This window comes from Lampris incognitus, chromosome 2, assembly GCF_029633865.1.
Source record: "Lampris incognitus isolate fLamInc1 chromosome 2, fLamInc1.hap2, whole genome shotgun sequence".
Taxonomy (NCBI): domain Eukaryota; kingdom Metazoa; phylum Chordata; class Actinopteri; order Lampriformes; family Lampridae; genus Lampris; species Lampris incognitus.
The window spans coordinates 84,761,860-84,783,446 of record NC_079212.1 but is presented as its reverse complement, the minus strand read 5'-3'; the positions used below and the strand labels follow the sequence as shown (position 1 = coordinate 84,783,446).

At 46.3% G+C, this 21,587-nt stretch overlaps 1 protein-coding gene across 2 annotated transcripts in view; it reads left to right on the top strand.

Moving 5' to 3' along the window:
- Positions 1–2,397: 2,397 nt before the first annotated feature.
- The window catches only part of LOC130106922 (LIM domain and actin-binding protein 1-like), a 31,577-nt gene continuing 12,387 nt past the window's right edge, over positions 2,398–21,587 (top strand). For both annotated transcript variants that reach the window (XM_056273243.1, XM_056273242.1), the window contains exons 1-5: positions 2,398–2,492; positions 10,027–10,171; positions 10,877–10,922; positions 14,090–14,536; positions 20,078–20,132. In XM_056273243.1, the coding sequence (XP_056129218.1) occupies positions 10,050–10,171; positions 10,877–10,922; positions 14,090–14,536; positions 20,078–20,132 (670 nt within the window). In that variant the 5' untranslated portion in view covers positions 2,398–2,492; positions 10,027–10,049. The remainder of the gene's footprint in view (positions 2,493–10,026; positions 10,172–10,876; positions 10,923–14,089; positions 14,537–20,077; positions 20,133–21,587) is intronic.

Here is a 21,587-nt window from a genome sequence, read left to right as displayed (position 1 = left end):
TATGCTGAAGTCATGTCTGGGGTGAGAGATGATTAGAGGCTCTACTGCTACGTGACTGATGGTCTTGCTCCATCAAACCTGACTCCAGTATTTCTGCTTCAATCCGTGCAGCATCCGTTTCCTTTTCTACTTGAAGAGCCTCTAGGGTGGCTTCTATGCCAGCCTTTTCCACTGCTAGGTCATCTTCCAGACGGGCCTTCTGTAGTTTAAGTTCCATCTCCCTCTGAGCATAGACCCTCTTGGCGATACATGCCTCAGCCTTGGCTCGTGCTTTGGCGATGATGAGTGATGATTTGGAACTACTTGATGATTTGGAGGAAGAAGAACATAATGAGTGGAGGTCCTCTTCTGTGGTATATCCTTCTAGCACTTTAGCATGTGCGCCTCCTTCTGCCATGGTGAGAGAAGATGTGTGGGCTCACTGAAGTGAGGACATCAGGGGAGGGTGTCGTGGAGGCTTGCTCAGTGCCTGTATGATGGTCCTTCAGTCTCTTATCCAGCCGCTCCCTTCTTATGGCTTGATGATATGCTGTTTTTTCACTGTAATGGTCTCGGAGGATCTGAGCAATAACCCAACCATCCAGTCAGCTAAACTCTTCAGCAATCAATCATTTCAGGAGGCGGGGTGAAGTTTATGATGTTTACTTGCCAAAAGATGAAACTGAAATATACAAACACAATATAACACCGCAGTTACAAAATTGAAGGTACTACAAAGTAAGTACACAAAATGAACACATAAGACTTATCAAAAGTACAAATAAGAGTACCTCAGTGCACAAAATAAGAGCTGTAGACTAGCCAATATACAGATAGGTATAACGTAACATATGACTAGCAAAAGGGAACATGCTAACACATAGCAAGCTAGCACAAACCAACACGGCATAACATACTACAGATAAAACGATAAATGAATGGGATAGACTTTGTAATGCTGTAGTAAATATAGGCCACATGAACTGAAATACTTACAAACATTGCGTGTATCAAGATGTAAGAATCAAGGATGGCGGATAACCTTTTGCGGCACACACAATGCGCTGGTAAGACTGTATAACACTTCCTGCCGGTCGCGAAGGAAGTACTTCAAAATAAAAGTCCGTCGACAGAATAAAGGCCTAAGCTTAAACAATAACTAACAGAGTCCAGAACAAACACACAGTGGTGTCACTGTCCCATCTTCTAGATGTTTCTGGTCTTCATTGATTAATGATATGCGGTGGCAGAAAGCATGGACAGTTTGTGATCAATACTGTATCAATAACCGGTTTAAAGTAGTGTCTTTCAAGATATTGCATAGAATTCATCCGGTAAAGCGTGTGTTAGAAAGATTCAAACTACATATTGATTATCAGTGTGATTTTTGTGGACTAGAAAAGGAGTGTATTATCCCATCTATTCTTCCAGTGTATGTATTCAAGAATGTTCTGGATCCAACTTTCTAAAAGAAGAGACTTCACATGAATGTTGAAATATATATGTTGGGTGTAATGCTGTATCTTAGTAAAGATAAGGTTGAAAATTTGGTCGGGCGTCCCCACAGACACAATTGGCCGTGTCTGTGGGTGGGAAGCCGGATCTGGGTATGTGTCCTGGTCGCTGCACTAGCGCCTCCTCTGGTCGGTCGGGGAGGGGGAACTGCGGGGAACAGCGTGATCCTCGCACGCGCTACGTCCCCCTGGTGAAATTCCTCACTGTCAGGTGAAAAGAAGCGGCTGTTGACTCCACATGTATGGGAGGAGGCATGTGGTAGTCTGCAGACCTCCCCGGATCAGCAGAGGGGCCAAGTACAATTGGGGAGAAAAAGGGGGGAAATCCCCCCCCCCAAAAAAAGACAAGATTGGAAATAACATGCTGTATATCATACAACTAGTTATTATTTTTGGAAAATTCCATATTCCCAAGAAGAAATGGTCAGGAACCAAGCCACATTCCTGCACTTCATTAAGGAAGTAGCAGGGGTACCCGGCGTTCCCGGGAAAATCTTCTCTCCGAAACAACCAACAAGATCTGATCTCTACCAAATAATGGATGATGAAATATTGGATAACCACGTTGCGTGTCTTGTGGCAACAAAAATGTGTCACGTGCTTTAAAAAGAATATAGAACCATTTTATTTAATTTCCTAAACAAAAAGCTGCTAAGACTTTTGAGTTCCTGAGCTGGCATGGTGAAATGAAATCCTTTTGTTTTTGCCTTCTCTTGTCTTCGTTCGTACCTCTGTATGTGAAAATGAGTGCGGTGAAGAAAGAAGACGAAGAAGAGTTGCTGCCTGGGGGGAGGGGGGCGAGGGGGGAGGCGCACACCTACACAGAACACGCCAGGTAGGCCAAGCGCACTACCTTCGGTCATTGGTGCAGAACGTCACATGTCCCCTCCCCGCCGCTGCCGTTACACCTCCGCGCGCCTCCGCCCGGCCCGCGCGGCTGCGCTGAGGTGTCAGGTGTCGTCGGGTCCGGCAGCGCCGCGTCGTCGCGAGGGCTCGCAGGTAAGACTTAGCAAGCCATGTAGAAGTAAAACACCGCCGGCGTTATTTTACAAAACCGGGTCGACAGTGGGTTAGGGTGGACTGGTGGATGTAGTGAACTTGTTTCGTCCCACTCCCAGAAAGTTCTGGGTTTGAGATCTGCGCTTTTGTCCTCCCGCGGGGGGAGTTTGAACGTGTTTTCCGCTCACAGCAGTCGAGGCTTGAGCCGAGAACTCTCCTCGGGAGACCAGAGAGACGTGCGGCAGCGTTTTGCTGGTTCAGTCCAGGACACCGTCTAAACCCGCCACCACGCTGACACGCCGGACCTGCGGCCAAGAGGGGCCGTGGACTAAAAGCAGACAGCAGGTGATGACTAGTTATTAATGTGGGCTCAGTGTGAACCCGTTCCTCCACACACCCTGACACGCCTGTGCTGGTGTACTGAGTACTGGTGTAACACCGGCTGCTTATCACCGGGCCAGGGCAAAGTCCAGAAGAAGAAGAAGAAGAAGAAGGAGAAGAAGAAGTGCAGTTCTGCTGCAGTGACATGTCTGGCGCACGTCCAAGATACACCTGATATCTGGCATTATTAGGTTTATAAAGGAGACACACCTCACCTCAACCCGTTGTTGTGCGCCTTTGTTATGTGCCATATTGGCGATTGTTGTGGGTATATGTGTTACTGTGGACAGGAGGAGCTGTCTGAAAGTGAAGGTTAAAGGTCAGGCCGCCTTCTGCTGAAGTTTAAAATTGAACTTCAGGATAACATCGTGAGAGACACACAATCTTGTGACATTCGGTGACTGAAAATGTCAACGCAACTACAATTTTTTAAAAATTCTTATTTTTAAGGTCATATTTATCTGTAGATTCACTGACATTCACTTCTAATGTCACCTGCCTGGAACATTATTGGTCACAACTGGCACCCCCCCCCCCATTAAACTTTGTATCTGCCTCAGACAAGAAAAGGTTAAAGCAATAAAAACCAGGGAAAACAAACTGAGGGAACATGTGCTAATGTGGATAGGAAGAGGATTTGGAAAGAGTTTTGGAAACTGGATCAGTCAAGGCCCAGGTTAACAATGGCCGCCATTGGTGCTGTGCCCTCACAGGGTACCGACGGAAACGTGACGGCCCCTGAAAAACAGGGAATAAGCCGAAAGGAGAAGAAGAAGATTCTTATTGATGCATATGGGATATGTGAGAATTGTAGTGTATTGAAGTTAAGGAAGTGATGGGTTTTGTCATTTGGTCAGTTTGCACTGGACAGTCAAGTGCTCATACTCTTGCCAACTACTATGAGACGTAGATTTTGAATATTTTTCTTTACATTCTCTTGCGTACAATTTGGTTTCCAACATACCTTAGATCACTACACGGAGGGTCAAGAATGACCTACATGTGAGACCAGAGTAAAATGAATAACTATGGAGCCCATATAAAGCTCAAAGACCTTCCTGTGATGTAATTATAATCACACAAAATCAGTGTTTTGTTTTTTCTTCTGAGTCAGTTATGCTGTGCAGCAAGCTGGGCCGCAGATTAAACATTGGTGTGGAGGCAGAGAGAGAGGAGCAGCCCAGTTGGGCAATGAGGCACACCTGGCCCTTATCACCCCCTCCAAAGTCCTGTGTGATTCGGCATGTAGACAAGCAAAGTGTGCAGGGTGAAAACAAGACACCGGTCAGCAGAGGGCCTCCACACCAGCACCCCTCATACGATAGTCTTTGAATTTGCCACAGAATGTTGATGACAGGTGGATGCATTCTTGCATTTTCTGTATTTGTGAGTCATTGTAAGTCTTCCAGTGTAACAGAACCAGGCCTCTGTTGACACTCAGTTCAGTTCAGTCCAAAGTCCTCACACCGCTGGTCTCCATTATTTTGTTTGTCTCTGAGTGATACTGGAATAATACCCAGAGTGAGCAGTATAGATAGCATTGTCCTACAGAGCACGGAAATGAAGATTAACCTTGAAATAACTAGCATGACGAATATGTACTAAAGGAATATGTACTAAAGGGATATAGATTAAAGGGATATGTACTAAAGGAATATGTACTAAAGGGATATGTACTAAAGGGATATAGATTAAAGGGATATGTACTAAAGGAACATGTAGTAAAGGGATATGTACTAAAGGAATATGTAGTAAAGGGATATGTACAAAAGGGATCTGTAGTAAAGGAAGGAATATGTACAAAAGGAATACATAGTAAAGGCACATAAACTAAAGGAATATGTAGTAAAGGAATTTGCAGTATTTACTAAAGGAATATGTAGTAAAGGAATATGTAGTAAAGGAATATGTAGTAAAGGAAGGAATATGTACTAAAGGAATACATAGTAAAGGAATATGTACTAAAGGAATATGTGGTAAAGGAATATGTACTAAAGTAATATGTGGTAAAGGACTACGTACTAAAGGAATATGCACTAAAGGAATACGTAGTAAAGGAATATGCACTAAAGGAATATTTAGTAAAGGAATATGTACTAAAGGAATATGCAGTAAAGGAATATGTAGCAAAGGAATATGTAGTATAGGAATATGTAGTAAAGGAATATGTAGTATAGGAATATGTAGCACAGGACTATGTACTAAAGGAATATGCAGTAAAGGAATGTGCACTAAAGGAATATGTAGTAAAGGAATATGCACTAAAACAATATGTAGTAAAGGAATATGTAGGAAAGGAATATGTACTAAAGGAATATGCACTAAAGGAATATGTAGAAAAGGAATATGTACTAAAGGAATATGTAGGAAAGGAATATGTAGTAATTGAATATGTAGTAAAGGAATATGTAGTAAAGGGATATGTAGTAAAGGAATATGTAGTAAAGGGATATGTAGTAATTTAATATGTAGTAAATGAATATGTAGTAAAGGGATATGTAGTAAAGGGATATGTAGTAAAGGAATATGTAGTAAAGGGATATGTAGTTAAGGGATATGTAGTAAATGGATATGTAGTAATTGAATATGTAGTAAAGGAATATGTAGTAAAGGGATATGTAGTAAAGGGATATGTAGTAAAGGAATATGTAGTAAAGGAATATGTAGTAAATGAATATGTAGTAAAGGAATATGTAGTAAATGGATATGTAGTAAAGGGATATGTAGTAAAGGAATATGTAGTAAAGGGATATGTAGTAAATGAATATGTAGTAATTGAATATGTAGTAAAGGAATATGTAGTAAAGGGATATGTAGTAAAGGGATTATGTAGTAAAGGAATATGTAGTAAAGGGATATGTAGTAAAGGGATATGTGGTAAAGGAATATATAGTAAATGAATATTTAGTAATTGAATATGTAGTAAAGGAATATGTAGTAAAGGGATCTGTAGCAAAGGAATATGTAGTATAGGAATATGTAGTAAAGGAATATGTAGTATAGGAATATGTAGCACAGGACTATGTACTAAAGGAATATGCAGTAAAGGAATATGCACTAAAACAATATGTAGTAAAGGAATATGTAGGAAAGGAGGGCATGATGATGCATCCCGAGGACCTGAGTTTTCTCCTGACTGTTGTTCCTCTCCAGACAAAAGTCTTTGGCAGTCCTAGCATTTGTTAAAAATGTGTGTGTATGTGTGTGTGTGTGTGTGTGTGTGTGTGTGTGTGTGTGTGTGTGTGTGTGTGTGTGTGTGTGTGTGTGTGTGTGTGTGTGTGTGTGTATGTGTGTGTATGTGTGTGTGAGGCAATATTGTTCTAACTCCAGCCACTTACTAGCACTTTGTAAATGTTGGTCTTTGCAATTTATCTCCTTCTAGTCAAGACGATATGCTGAGATTCAGAAAATAACAGCACAACAGCATGAATCTTATGTTATTATCTCATAATTAAAATAATTAAGAGGCCCAAGATCGTGTGAGTTTGAACTTAGAGGGGGGGGGGTGTAAAGCAAGTGAATGTGAGTGTGTGTATGTGCTTGCAGTTGTTCACAAACAACTGTATTTTAGAAATTATCGTGTGTGTGTGTGAGTGTGTGTGTGTGTGTGTGTGTGTGTGTGTGTGTGTGTGTGTGTGTGTGTGTGTGTGTGTGTGTGTGTGTGTGTGATGTACACACAGGGTGTTGTGATGCGTCTAGTGCAGCAGTGTGTAGTTGGAGGGAAGGTGCATGTGTTCTTCCAACCCGCTTGTGTCTTCCTGCCCTTAGCTTGCTGCCGCTGGCTAGCCTTTGTGGCGAATAGGGAAGCATCCTAGCGTGTAAGCCTTCCCTTGCCAGTACATAGCCTCTCCTTCACCAAGACTCCTGCCAGGCCTCCCCGTGGCCACACATGGTAACTGGGGTCTTGCGGCCCCAGGCTAACTTGGCAGGGGATCTCGGAGCAGCAGTGGGCCCCAGAGATATGGTGTGCAGGCCCACCCTGGTGGACACGCCCTGGCACCTATCAACCACTGCCCCGCTGCCTTGTGGGTGAGTCTGGAAGACATAAGGCTAAGGGAGCTTACCCCAACAGAAAAGCAAGCTGTGGCGGCACGCTTCGAGGCGGTTTCCGAAAAACTGGATTTCCGGCAGCCCCCTGCAGTTGTGTGGAGGTGCCGGTCGTCTAGGGATCCCCCTTGCCATCGGAACCATCTCCTCTACAATCAAGTCATGTGGCGTTGGGAGAAGCGCACCCCCCATGCCACTTTAAAAACCATCTCTGCGCAGGTATCTTCTGCTATCTGAGTCCTCAAAGGACCCACAAATAGAAGAAGATGGTCATCATCGGGCACGATGGACAACCAGCAAGCAAGTGTGTGTGATGACCTCTATGAGATGGACTACTGGACAAGGAACAGATAATTGACTGACAGATCAGTGACGTCAGAGAGCAGACAGTCTGGCTTTGTATGTACAGACCATGCCGCCGTTGAACTGAACTGCCACAAAATTCCAACTGTCATCTTCACTTTCATCTTCGCTGTCATCGTCACTGGCTTTAATGAATGCAACTTACTCAGAAGACACACTGAAGAGGTTGATGTCTGCATGACTGGCCCAGGCTTACTACTGTTGGCTGAGCATGTCAATATTTAATCTGTCTCAAGTTGTCATACTTTTATGGTTTTATGGTAATCCACTCTATGATGTATAAATCAAAGGGAATATAGATATCTCCTTGGAGATAAAATTGCTTGTGAGCTGGATTTCAGCTACATTTGAGTGTCCTAAATTACTTCCCAGTAATGGATCCATGGAATTGGCCTTCAAAATTCTTGACCTCCATTTTAAACTCCTCTGTTTTGAATTACTGTACTTCTAGAGACCAGCTCATGTTGTGGGCAAAAGCAGTTATGTTTTGGGACAAAGGATGTTTGTAGCTGATGGTCACACTAAAACAGGATCGCTGTTTCCCAGCCACTGTGTGTTCAGTGTGACATTCTGATGTTGCTCAGAAAGAGGTTTGCATATAGGCACCAGGACAAGATGGCATGCCATCAGGCATCCTGAAGTATGGCGGCTCAATACTTAAGTCAGAACTAATAAAGCTCTTTAATGCCTCCTGGCAGAACCTATGCCTTCCTCAAGACTTCAAAGATCCTTTGATTGTGACCATCTACAAGAAGGGTGAACGAAGCGATTGTGGAAACCACTGTGGGATCTCACTTCTGTTGAGTGCTGGAAAGGTCCTGGCTAAGGTCATACTGAACCGGATAAAGATCCTTTCAGAAGAAGTGATGCCTGAAAGCCAACGTAGTTTCAGATCTGGTAGAGCCACCACAGACATGATCTTCACCCTGAGACAACTCCAAGAGAAAGCGACCGAACGGCACCAGCCACTTTACATTGTTTTTGTGGACTTTTCAAAAGCGTTTGACACTGTTGATAGAGAGACACTGTGGAAAGTGCTAGAGACTTATGGCTACCCCAAAAAAACTGATCAGCATCATCACACTTTTCCACGATGATATGACAGGGAAAGTATCAATTGGAGGAAACATCAGCGATGCTTTCAACATCAAGCATGGTGTGAAGCAGGGATGTGTGCTTGCACGGACCCTATTCACGATATATCTTGCTGCAGTCCTAGAAACAATGTCAGCTAACTTGAGAGGTGGCTTGTACATCAGGACCCAAATAGATGGAAACCTCTACAATCTTGTGAGACTCAAGGCATCTACCAAAACGAGAGAACGCTGTGTTCAAGAGCTTCTCTATGCAGATGACTCAGCTCTGGTTGCCAGCGATCCTGGAGAAATGCAAGAAATAGTAGACCACTTCTCTTCAGTGGCTACCCTCTTTGGACTGAAGATCAACTTCTCCAAAACAGAGCTTCTGTACCAGCCTCCCCCTCAGAAAAGCCCCAAAGAAGGTCAGCCCAGTATTTTGGTTAATGGAGCAACTCTGAAGACCACTGAGTGCTCTACCTATCTGGGCAGTGCTGTGACAGATACAAATTCCTCTGACTTAGAAGTGGATGGAAGAATCTAAGCGGCCACAAAAGCCTTTGGTGCCCTCCACAAAGGACTTTAGTCCCACCATGACATCAGGCTGACAACAAAGATCAAGGTCTACAATACAGCTGTTCTCTCATCTTTACTATACTCCACTGAATGCAAGACCCTGTATCGCAAGCACATCAAGAAGCTCACCAGCATATAGCTTCGTCATCTGCAAAAGCTGCTGCGAATCAGATGGGAAGACAAGGTGCCCGATGTGGAAGTATTGAGACGTGCTGGTACTGTCAGTGTTGAAGCCCTAATAACAGCCTCCCAGCTCAGATGGGCCGGCCACGTGAGAAGAATGCCAGACAACCGCCTACCAAAAGCGGTTTTCTATGGGAGCTGTGCCAGAGGAAAAAGGAAGCAGGGAGGCCAAAGGTTACGCTTCAAAGATGTACTCAACTGCCACATGAAGATCTGCGGCATAGATGACTCCAGCTGGGAGACAGTGGTCCTGGACAGACAGAGATGGCGCTCCACAGTAAGGCAGTCGAGAACAGCTGTTGAACAAAAGAGACAGGAAGCCTATGATAAGGCCCACCATGCAAGACATAACAGACAAACTCAAACAACATTCGTCTGTGACAAATGTGGACGATATTGTCACTCTAATGTGGGCCTGATGGCCCACAGGCGTGCTTGCCGAGCTTAAACAGCATCACAGTCATCATCGTTTCGATGGACTGCCACAGAAAGAAGAAGTGTGTTCAGTGTGACATTCTGATGTTGCTCAGCAGGAGGTTTACATTTGTGAGGTTTCGGAATTGGCGTAAGGCCAGGAAATGACAATAGTCAGAGCACTGTCTTCACAAGTCACTTAACACACAACGCACCCTCTTTGTAATCAAAAGTCTAGTAACACACAATCTACATCATCACAAGTGTACTTACACACATTCTGTGGCATCACAATGCTAATAAGACACTATGTCCCCACAGGTCTAGTACCGCACTGTGAACAGAGGTTGAACAACACACATAGTACGTAACACACACTCAGTCATCACAAGTACAGTAACACACACACTGTAGTTGATCAGAGGTTTAATAACACATACTGCACCGTCTCATGTCTAGTAACACATATTTTGTGTATTATGTTTATTTTTCAGGTAAAATAAAGCAGTTGGCAAAAATGGAAAGGGGTCCATTCAGTCGACAGTCATGGGCATCGCAGTCGCTGCGTGTCACTGCCAAAGAGCTGTCTCTGGTCAGCGGCCGAGGGACACACAACGCCATCGCAGAGCGCTTCTCCAAGTGAGTAACACCCAAACATCTTCACCGTCAATCATTCCCATTCCCCGTCCTATAGAAACCTGTCCAGTCAGTACTGGAGAAACAAGACATGCCAGCCCGCCTCAATGTGACACCACTTTACTTTAGCAAGTGGGTCAACCACATCTCTGAGCATGCCGGTTAAAGCAAGCTACTCAACACATGACAACAAAGGACCAAGAGTTTATACTTCTGATGTCCTTCCATGTTCATTTTCATGACATTTTTTGATAACAAAATTAGTTGCAGATATTCTAGAAGACATTAAGGCCCATATTTTGTACACTTTTATTAAATTACAAGAGGTCGGTGATGTTCCCTGTTGCTCTGACCGCCCTCTCTCTCTCTGTCTCTCTCTCTGTCTCTCTCTCTCTCTCTCTCTCTCTCTCTCTCTCTCTCTCTCTCTCTCTCTCTCTCTCTCTCTCTCTCTCTCTCTCTCTCTCTCTCTCTCTCTCTCTCTCTCTCTCTCTCTCTCTCTCACTGTCTCTGTCTCTCTCTCTGTCTCTCTCTCTGTCCCTCTCTGTCTCTCTCTGTCTCTCTCTCTGTCCCGCTCTGTCTCTCTCTGTCTCTCTCTGTCTCTCTCTCTCACTGTCTCTGTCTCTCTCTCTCACTGTCTCTCTCTCACTGTCTCTCTCTCTCTGTCTCTCTCTCTCTCTGTCCCTCTGTCTCTCTCTGTCTCTCTCTCAGATACCAGAGAGCTGCTGAGGAGTCAAATGCAGAGAAGAAGAAAGGGGTAAGTGTCTCCACTAAATTCTTACTGAGCATCAGTGAAATGTAATATCCTAGAGGCAAGGCTGTATAATATAATTGTATCTTTAATTTAATCAGTAATGGATCGCGACTGTCCCTAAATAAATGGTGCAACAACGAGTCGCAGCAACTTTATCCATCTCTGACGGCTGGCTGCTGCTGCTCGGTGAAACGGCATGTGGCCTCACATCAGATACACCATAGAAATTAAATGCATATTATGTTACACACGTCCATGAGAAATGGGGGTTCTCACTTAGTGACTTTTATTCACTTTCCTCCCTGTTCAGCTGAATGATGCCTACTGAGGTACCGCATGAGGATTGGCCTGTTGCCACCCTGTAGCATGCCGTGTGCTGTTTATTTTATATAATAAAGTTTTCTGATCCTGGTTTGACTGTCTCATGTGGAGAAGATGTGAGTGCACACACTCACATGTACACACTCACACAGACATGTACACACTCACACAGACATGTACACACCTCAGGCCGGCACACAGACCTGGGGTTGGAGGCTTGTCCTTATTGGGCCGTTGTTGTGACGGTTATGCAGTCAAGCCATAATCCTGCAGTATAATCCCCTGCTGGCCGTGGCCCCTCACACCACACTTGTAAACTAGCTGCAAAGACTTTAAACAATAAGTTCAGGTGGCCTACACATCAGTGGGAAAAGTGCTCAGCTGAAGTCATGCAGAACTTTAAGGTAAAATAATATTTATATAATTTATATAAATGGCAAACTCTTACCACATGTATGGGAGCTGGCTGTTTGTGTTTGTGTGTTTTTATTATTGTGTGCTTTCATTATCCCCAAGAGTTTTTATAATGTGGCTTGTGTGATCGTTGCTTCACCCCCGTCATTGGGTTTTTATTCACGGGCTAAAGTTATTGTTAAACTTACTTTGGAGTTGGCTTTTGTTCCATGAAGCGTCTTTTTAATAGCATCTACGTATGTGTTGCTAGGGCCACATGTATACTGGATGTTGCACTGCTGGCGGTGTAATGTAGGAGTAGCAGAACAGCGGGACACACGGATGTTCAGAAAGCACTGTTCTGGGTTCACTCTCTTACATCTGAACAGCAGAGGAGGGCCGTAAAATAGCATAACAGCTCATTTCTTTTTGTAGGGCAATTAAGTTTATCTCTGTTTGGTCCTAACTGTGTGAGTTATCCGGTCTTCCCTGATCTGTTGTAATACAACCCTTTAATCAGCAACATGTACGGACAGATGTGACCAGGACTGTCAGTTATTGTGTCAGTTGTTATGCCAGAATGAGGAGGGAGCACACAGACAACCCTGCTGCCCGATGTTACTGGGACTTGACTCCGTGATGGGGGAGACCATCTGTCGTCTCTTGTGTGGTGGGGGTGGGGGTGAAGGTGGGGGTGGGGGTGGGGGAGTTGAGATAACACTGAGAGTTAGCCAGATGATTGAATTAGCTGACTTTTCAAATAGAGCAGCTTGGTATCGTAGAAACCGCAACGCAAGCACTTCTTTCACGTTGTGCGTAACTTAATATGTACACCCACAGGTGCAGAGAGCCATGGATGGTTGCTATAGTGACAATATAACCCTTGTCAACAGGCACAGGTACCTTCAAGATGCACATGTCAGTTTTTTGTACGGAACCAGCTGTGAGTAGGGAACCAGAACTGCAGGAAACCCGTGTAGTTAGCAAAGAGTTAACTTTTCCCCAACCGTATCATTTCCTGTGCTGGTTTCCTGGTTGCTCTCCCAGTCTCTGCTGGTGTTAAAGGGGCTGGGCCAGCTCCTACAAGCACATATTGTCTTCCCGCTAACATCTGGGAGAGCTCTGCCTAGAACTGCCTCTCCGCACACAGACCCAGATACAGAAACAGGACTGGCCAGAGGACTCCCGCTGTACCGGCAGTCTAGTTCAGGTTACACCTTGCTCCGCCGCTGCCTGCATCAACAGCTTTCTGCTTTTCGCTCTAGAAAAACAGGCAACAATCTTGTCATTGTCCAGGTCTTTCCCTTTTACCCTGGGCTTGCCTTACAAAGATAGCGATTGTGAATCTGTCGTCTGTCCAGTTTGGATTCCACTCCGTTCTCCAGTCCAGTCCTCCTTTTCTTCTTTAATACCAGTTTGTTTGTTTGTTTTCTTTCTTTCTTTCTTCCTGTCTCGTTGTCTTTCTTTGCCTTCTTACCATCTGTCTTTCTTGTATCAGAACCTTTGTTGGTGCATCTTATTTGAGATTACTGTGTTAACATAATTTGTCTTTATGCTGTTTTGTGGTGTCAGAGGAATGAAGCAGAGGTGTTTGGAATTATCGGTAAATTTCACAGGGAAAAATCTGTTTATTTCCTTTGGCGTTCACGTTTGCTCATGAATATCCCGCTTACAACACAATCTTATCACAAGCGTGGGTTTAATGAACCACGATGACCAAAACCTTTCCTTTCTAGAGTGCAGAAATGACAGATGCGTAGAAAGAAACTCAGTTCACCAGCTTTACCAGTTGATCTCTTTTCAAGCGTCTCGAAGGTTGGCTTGTCCTGACCCCGAGGACTTCCTCATAAGGGATCATTCTCTCGGCTTGTCATTTCCTTATATTTGAGGGGAGGTCTGTCGAAGTCACAGAGCGAAAATGAGCCCCCTGTTGTTCTGTTGTGCTGTCTGCCGCTCATGGTGTTGGTTCTTCATGGACGGCTGGGAGGTGAAGAAACCCCCTCTCGTACTGTTAGGAAAGGGAGGTTTTCATGCTGGATGGAATTTCTCCATGCTCAGTCCTGCTGTTTCCATCCAGAACCGGTCCTTGTTCCTTCTGGTCATGGCAGCCTGCCTCCGACTTCAGCAGCCACATCTCGTCTTTCCTGGGCTGGCTCATTCCTACAGCTGGTCACTTAATCTGTCACTGTGCAGCTGACTCAGTGCAAGCGGGTGTCGAGGTTTTTCCACTCACTCGTTTTACTGTCTGCTCACGTTGGGCTGCAGAGGCATGCGTCCGTGGTGTGACCGTTCGTCCAATAGGAGAACTCTTTGATTTAGACGATGCAAGTAGACTTGAGTATAGCAAGACTAGGGGGAAGGTTTGATTCTCTATTCGTTTCATCATCCCAATGTTATAGCACTGCTCCCGCCAGTCTGTTGAACAAGCTGTCTCATCTCTTCCCTCCTCTTCACAGTCACAGACTCTGACAGCCAGTGTGCGGTGCAACAATCTGAGTGCTCTGAAGAAGCGCTGGGAGCAGGCAGCACCACCTCACCAGGACAAGCCACCCCTCCCACCTGCTGGCAGAAACCGCCTCTGCATCGCTCCCCCTGAAATGCCCAAGCCTCCTGCCGCCATCAGCGAGCATCCCCCGCCATCCGAGGTCCCCAGCCCACAAAGTGCTCTGGAGGGTCTAGGTTCATCCGCCACCTTCCAGCAAGACCCAGTCGCTTCAGAAGTGGCTAACGGAGAAGCAAAGCAAAGGATGGCGAGAGACGAGTTTGGGCACAGTGAAAGGTCCACGGTGTTTGAAGAGCAATTGTCAGCCAGCCCCTCTGCTGCTGCTGCTGCCGGGAAGCCCAGCACGCAGCTAAGCAGCCTGAAGATGATGTTTGAGAAGGGAGAGGAACATATCGGCAAGGTAATGAAGCATGCACGCACCCATACTCACACCTGCGTTCACACATATGCCTACACACACCCAGACAGACGTAAAGACACACACTCAGGGCGGTGCAGGCAACCTCTTAAAGCTTCTGCGTTACTCCTGCTCGCTTTGTTTCTCCTTCTATCAAATGATTGTGTGTGTGTGTGTGTGTGTGTGTGTGTGTGTGTGTGTGTGTGTGTGTGTGTGTGTGTGTGTGGCCATCTGAGCTGTTTGGAACCAAGGTGGAGGCTTTTCTTTTGTAGTTACTTCCTGTCTTCAGTCGCGTTACATATTTTGCGTCCCCAGCAGCACCACATTACAATGCTGGTGGGGTGAGTTTTGAGTCTTCAGTTCTGTGGCCAAATACAAACGGGGACCGAAGAGGAGACAGCCGTAACAAAAGCCTCTCGTCTGGGGGGGATACTGACCTGGGCATTTCAGTACTTCATGGAGGAGTTCCCGAGTCACTAAATGATGAAACTCAAGTTGTTCAGTAGAAACATCACTGGCTCCTCACCTTATAAGACAGTGCAGCCCAGCGTCGTGTTGACATGTTTGACAGCTGTGCCTCTACTGGCCTCACCTGTGGGGCATTATTACCCGTGAGCATAGCACGCGGTGCCTTTACATGCACAGTTGAGTCGAGCTGACTAGGCCGTGCAACTGGACTACCGTCGTTGCCGATTTACTGATTGATGTCCCACCCCGGTTCAGTAGGTGGCGATATAAGCCCTTTCAGGTGGTTGCTATTGGATGAAAGACCGCCATGGGAACTATGGCTCATGCGCAGAACGCCTAGGCCAGTTCGGGACCGATTGAAGCGTATACATGCCGGAGTAAATCCATCCCCACCCGCATTATCTAGGCGTGTTAGTCCCACTTCCAGAAACTCTATTTAGTAGGATTTGAGGCGGACCAACACGTTTACGTGTGTTTTACAAGTCCAGTTTTAGTCAGACTAACACAGTAAATCCCTTTTCTAACATCATGTAAACGTAGTCAGTGAGTTTATGGTGAGAGTGACTGTTATTACTGCCAACGCCACTGCAGAACATCCTCATACACGGCCCCTGAGAAAACTGCCCAGTCTGTGTTTTATTACCCTGCTGCATGCTCTGTAACAACTCACAACACCGCACAACATGTGGGAATGGACTCTAATGATGTATACATGGTCATGTGATGTTCTCCCTGGCTTAAAGTCACTGTAGGGTGTCGCTTGTTGTCCTACTCCTGTGTCTACATCGCCTTTCCATGTGGTGCTTGTGATTAGAAAGCAAGTAAGTAATGGCAATGTAAGAAACACCGAGCAGCAGTGAGACTGTACACCTGGTTTCATGTGTTCACGTCACAAACGATAAGACATCTTTCAAGTCAGTCTGGAAAAGATCAGTCACCCGTTCCCAAGTGTGATGATCTAGTCTCTGTTTCCGCTAAGGCCCGACATTTCATGCCTCCTTTCTGGTTTCTCTTGTTCCCTGTTTCTTGCTTATTAACACGTGTTTCCCGCCAGGCTTCCTTCTGCCTTGCCTGTGTCAGCCCCGCCACAGCTCCTGCCCATCTCCTCACCTCAGCCTCCATAACAGCCCCACCACAGCTCCTGCCCATCTCCTCACCTCAGCCTCCATAACAGCCCCGCCACAGCTCCTGCCCATCTCCTCACCTCAGCCTCCATAACAGCCCCACCACAGCTCCTGCCCATCTCCTCACCTCAGCCTCCATAACAGCCCCGCCACAGCTCCTGCCCATCTCCTCACCTCAGCCTCCATAACAGCTCCTGCCCATCTCCTCACCTCAGCCTCCATAACAGCGCCTGTCCATCTCCTCACCTCAGCCTCCATAACAGCCCCACCACAGCTCCTGCCCATCTCCTCACCTCAGCCTCCATAACAGCTCCTGCCCATCTCCTCACCTCAGCCTCCATAACATCAGCCCCACCACAGCTCCTGCCCATCTCCTCACCTCAGCCTCCATAACAGCTCCTGCCCATCTCCTCACCTCAGCCTCCATAACATCAACCCCACCACAGCTCCTGCCCATCTCCTCACCTCAGCCTCCATAACAGCCCCACCACAGCTCCTGCCCATCTCCTCACCTCAGTCTCCATAACAGCCCCACCACAGCTCCTGCCCATCTCCTCACCTCAGCCTCCATAACATCAACCCCACCACAGCTCCTGCCCATCTCCTCACCTCAGCCTCCATAACAGCCCCACCACAGCTCCTGCCCATCTCCTCACCTCAGTCTCCATAACAGCCCCACCACAGCTCCTGCCCATCTCCTCACCTCAGCCTCCATAACAGCCCTAGGTCAGGAATTTTCCTGCATTCCTGAGCCGCTCTTTAAAAGGCCACCTACGGCGAGTCCTCTCTCTTTCTAGCTTTTTATTAGCTTTCAACCTTTTCACGTAAATTTTTGGATTTGAAGCAAACTCTCCGAGGTCGGATCTTGATGCACAGGTCTGCAGAGGAATGAAGTGGTTTAACACCTTTCTTTCTTTCTTTGGCATGGTCAGTAAACTGTTTTTGTTTTTCAAATGAATACACTCTTCCGCTCTACTTTGACAGGACATGCTTTTGAAGTGTTTTATTTTTTCCTCGTTGGCTCACTAGTTCTTTTTCCTCTGTACATATTTTACATTACTATGACGCAAGACAGTCTTTTAATCCTTGTCGCTCTTTTAAAAAAAAATTTTGTATTCCCCCCCCCCCCCTCTTTCTCCCCAATTGTACCTGTCCAACTACCCCACTCTTTCGATCTGTCCCGGTCGCTGCTCCACCCCCTCTGCTGATCCGGGGAGGGCTGCATACTACCCCATGTCTCCTCCCATACATGTGGAGTCGCCAGCCGCTTCTTTTCACCTGACAGTGAGGAGTTTCAACAGGGGGATGTATTGCATGGGAGGATCACGCTATTCCCCCAAGTTTCCCCTCGACCAGAGGAGGCACTAGTGCAGCGACCAGGACATACCCACATCCGGCTTCCCACCTGCAGACACGGCCAATTGTGTCTGTAGGGATGTCCGACCAAGCCGAAAGTAACACGGGGATTCGAACCGGCGATCCCCGTGTTGGTAGGCAATGGAATATACCACCACGCTATGTTTAACATGTCTGAATCTTTGAAAACAGAACAGAACTGCAGGACCCTGCACTGTTCCTTCCTAGACACAACAGATCTATCAGAGGAGGTAGAGGTGGAAAAGCTGTTGGGTCGGCATCTGCACAATCCGTTGTATATTAAACCCACTAAGTGTTTTACCCCTGAGTGATGGCTTGGCTAGCTTGTTGCTCGGTGCATACCGGCTGTGCCGTTTCATCGTGGCTTGCCTGGTGGATACCCTGCATCTTGAGTTTGGTACCGTGTGGTGAGTTTCTGCAGAGGCAGATGCTGACAGTAGAATTATAGCTGTCTGAATCAGCTGCCTAAAAGAGCAGGCTGTTTTGATAGGCCAGATCCCTTCTTAACTCGCGTATCCAGGATTACTGCTAAGCCACAATGTTTGCTTGACCTGTACACACACAGACACAAGTCTTGTTATGTGCATCCAGTCGGCCCAGCAGTGAAGCTGTGGTTTCAGTTCTCTTGATGATGGACAAAGTCAGTGACTGGTAACCTTCCGAGGCTGGGTTCAGCTCCCATCAGAATGGTGGAAAACAGGTCTGGAGGTCTTTCATTGCACCGGACCTGGCTTGTCCTCAGTGTAGTGGATGAGATAAAGTCGGGAATTCAGAAGAACAGTGAAGTTTCCGTACTACTTTCTGATGATTGTGTGAAAAAACTGACTTAAGGGGGTTGATTTAATAAGTTAAGGTAGTACAGGGGTCTTTGTTGCAGCACAGGCTTTTGCTGTGGGTGTCATTCTGTCAAGAGCAACTCTGGACTGGATTTCATCTGACCTGAGAAGCTTTTCCTACGCTTCTGTTCTTGTCCAGGCATTCAACCCCTGCATACCTTTTAGGTTGGGGAAAACTCCTCCTGACACAGGGTGGATGAACCGGCTACTGAGCCTGTCTAGGCAGTCAGCATACTTTTGACAGGGATTTCCTCACATCTCAGGGTTTTTTCGCTGGACTTCATGTTGTTTTCTGGCTGCTGTCAACTCTAACAGAGTGGGTATTAGACCGGGCTGGATTAGTACCCCCAGGGGCCCCTGGGCACTGAAACTCATACCCCCCCACCCCACCTCCCACACACAAACCACGCCCTCTCCACGCCACCCACTGCAGCCATTAAACCCCACCTTTAATTATTTTGAGCTTCCAGTCAAGCTGGCATGTGAAATCTACCACACCATAATCACACACCGATTGGTCAAAGGCTGAATAAGCAGTCCAGCTGAGCAGGTATGCCTATACACCTCAAGAGACCGAGTACTGCCACTTCACTCACTCATCACAAGACAAGGAAACAACGGATTAAATCATCCCAAGGCAGTGTGTGACTCAGGACTATGGCAATATCTGTGTTCACTGAAAACCACCAAGCAGACAGCACGCCGGTCATTACTGATACATAATAATGTGACTGGCTGGGAACAGGCTTACAACAACGCCATGCTAAGGTCATCACACAGCACAGCTGGATGCAGGTTTAAAAAAAAGACTCACCGAGTGAGCTAGGCGACTTCACACAGAACTGCAAAACTTGACAAACTGACTCCAATACAATATAGCAGCATCACGCCACAGTGACGCAATACACATTGTGCAAACAGCATAGCAAATAAACTCATCCACAAAATATACAGCAACACACGATCACAACAGATAACACTGCTCAACGCACAGACAGCATAATCAAACGGTCCTCGCCTTTAGAAGTTCTTCTTTCTTGACTTTTTCTTTGCACACTCTGTGGTCAAGTCCTCCAAATCCAGCTGTGCATTGCTGCAGCCGCCAGTAGACGCTTCCAGGCTACCGTTGCTGCTAGCTAGCTTGGTATCTGCCCACAGAATGCCCCCTTCTTCACTTTGTTTAGCTTGTTTTTTTATTGTGCCCGCTTCGTTCACTTCCTTTTCCTTCTTTTGGCAGCCCTGCTGGGCTTTTGGTTAACGCCGTCCATTTTCTGCTGCTTGGCAAGTTTTCCCGCACACTTCTCACTGATACAAGCTGACTGACAGCGGGTCAGGTGAACTCTAACTCCACTGTTTTTAACCTTGACTTGGTTGGGCAAACTGATCTTGAATCTGTGCATTGTGAGCCCCCTGCTCTCTACGCCCACCCACCTTGACCGTTAGCCAGTAGCATCACCGCTTGCTCACCAGTCACCACTTGCCCAGCCAATAAAATAAAATCAATAAAATAAAATCAATCAGGAGACTTAATTTTCTTGGAAACAACTTTCATTTCATTCTGACTAGATGATCATCAAGACCACGGTACGGCCAGTTACAATAAATTGCAGGACTGTCCGAACACTTCCTTTCATGCCTTGTCATTTACAGTAACATCATGAGCGCGATGCATTGTTGTAAAATTTACTGTAAACATTACATCAATTGCGAACTAACACGCTGTCCTCTTTTTCTTCCAGGGAGGTAGAACAGGACTTCGTAGGACTTCGTCAGAAGACGTGGACCAGCAGGGAGGTGAAGACCCCCCCCCACACACACACACACACACATACACACACTAAATTAATAGTATGCATGAATACAAGAGAATAAATAAGTAGTCTGCCCTTGTCATTTTCTGGTAAATAGTCTATAGCTAAATCATGTAGTCTACAAATACATACAGACTCAGTCAGTGCTTTGATAAGGGTTTCACTGCACAGAGCACACACTGTCCGTCAAGATGAGACAGACAGATTGACATGCTAGTCAAAGGCGCGTCTTGGTGCATGCTCAATAATCCAGGTAAGAAAACCAGAAAAGGTCGAATCAGTTCCTCTTGACACAACGTTTCTTGGCAGATACGTTTCATCACTCGTGTCATGGTTGTGTGGTCTTGGCCACCGGGGCTCGCCTGTTCCCCATCCCCTGACCCCCTGTTGCTGCTCACCTGCGCCCCATTTACCTGAGTAACCCATGATTGGCCCATTCACCTGATTGCCCCTGCTTTACTCACCTGTTCCCCTTCCCCTGATTGGCTTTTCTGTTCCTGCCCTGCCCTGCTCACCTGCGCCCCATCTCCCTGATTGGCTCCCCAATGTTATACCCCCCCCCCCCCCCCCCCGTTGCCCTGGTGCTTTGTTGGATCGTCAAAGACACACACAAACGTCATATATGTTGACTCTTGGTTGCTGAATGGTTCATGCCTTGTCCCGAGTCTTCCTCAATGTCTGCAAGTCTGTTTTGCTTTATGAAAACATTGTTCTTAACCAGCTCGTATCCGCTGTCTGCATTTGGATCCTCGGTTCCTGCTCCCGGCGTGACAACTCGGAGTGATGAGACATATCTGTCAATAAACGTTGTATCCAGATGAACCGGTTCTTCTATGATATTCAAAGACTCGAGCGAGAATAATGACATGGGCACAGCCAGTCACAGTGAACCTGTGCTGCTCACATATGAGATGTAGAACCACGATCTGCCTGTTTAACAATACCAGCTCCCCAAGGAGCCTACTGATGTCAGGACTGAATGTTTTCAAACAGGGTGATTCATTACAAGATGTTCACTGGTTTTAGTACTTCAGAATAGCTTCTATTAGTGCTGCTGCATTCAAGCATGCTCACCAACAAGGCAGGCAGATGAGGGTGATGATGCGCCATGTGTACATATCTTCTCCAGCTTTCAGAAGCTTGTTATCTGATGACTTTAAAGCCCACTAGCTCATAGTGGGTTCAGTGTAAAAATGTATTGTACACTGAGGCGCCATTTTGGGAACCTCAGAATTGCATCTCTGGTCTTTGCAGATGATGTGGTTTTGTTGGCTTCATCAGAATGCGACCTCCAGCGCACTGGGGCGGTTTGAAGCTGAGTGTGAAATGGTCGGGATGAGGGTCAGCACCTCCAAGTCTGAGGCCATGGTTCTCTACCAGAAAATGGTGGCTTGCTCCCTCCAGGTTGGGGATGAGTTGTTGCCTCAAGTGAAGGAGT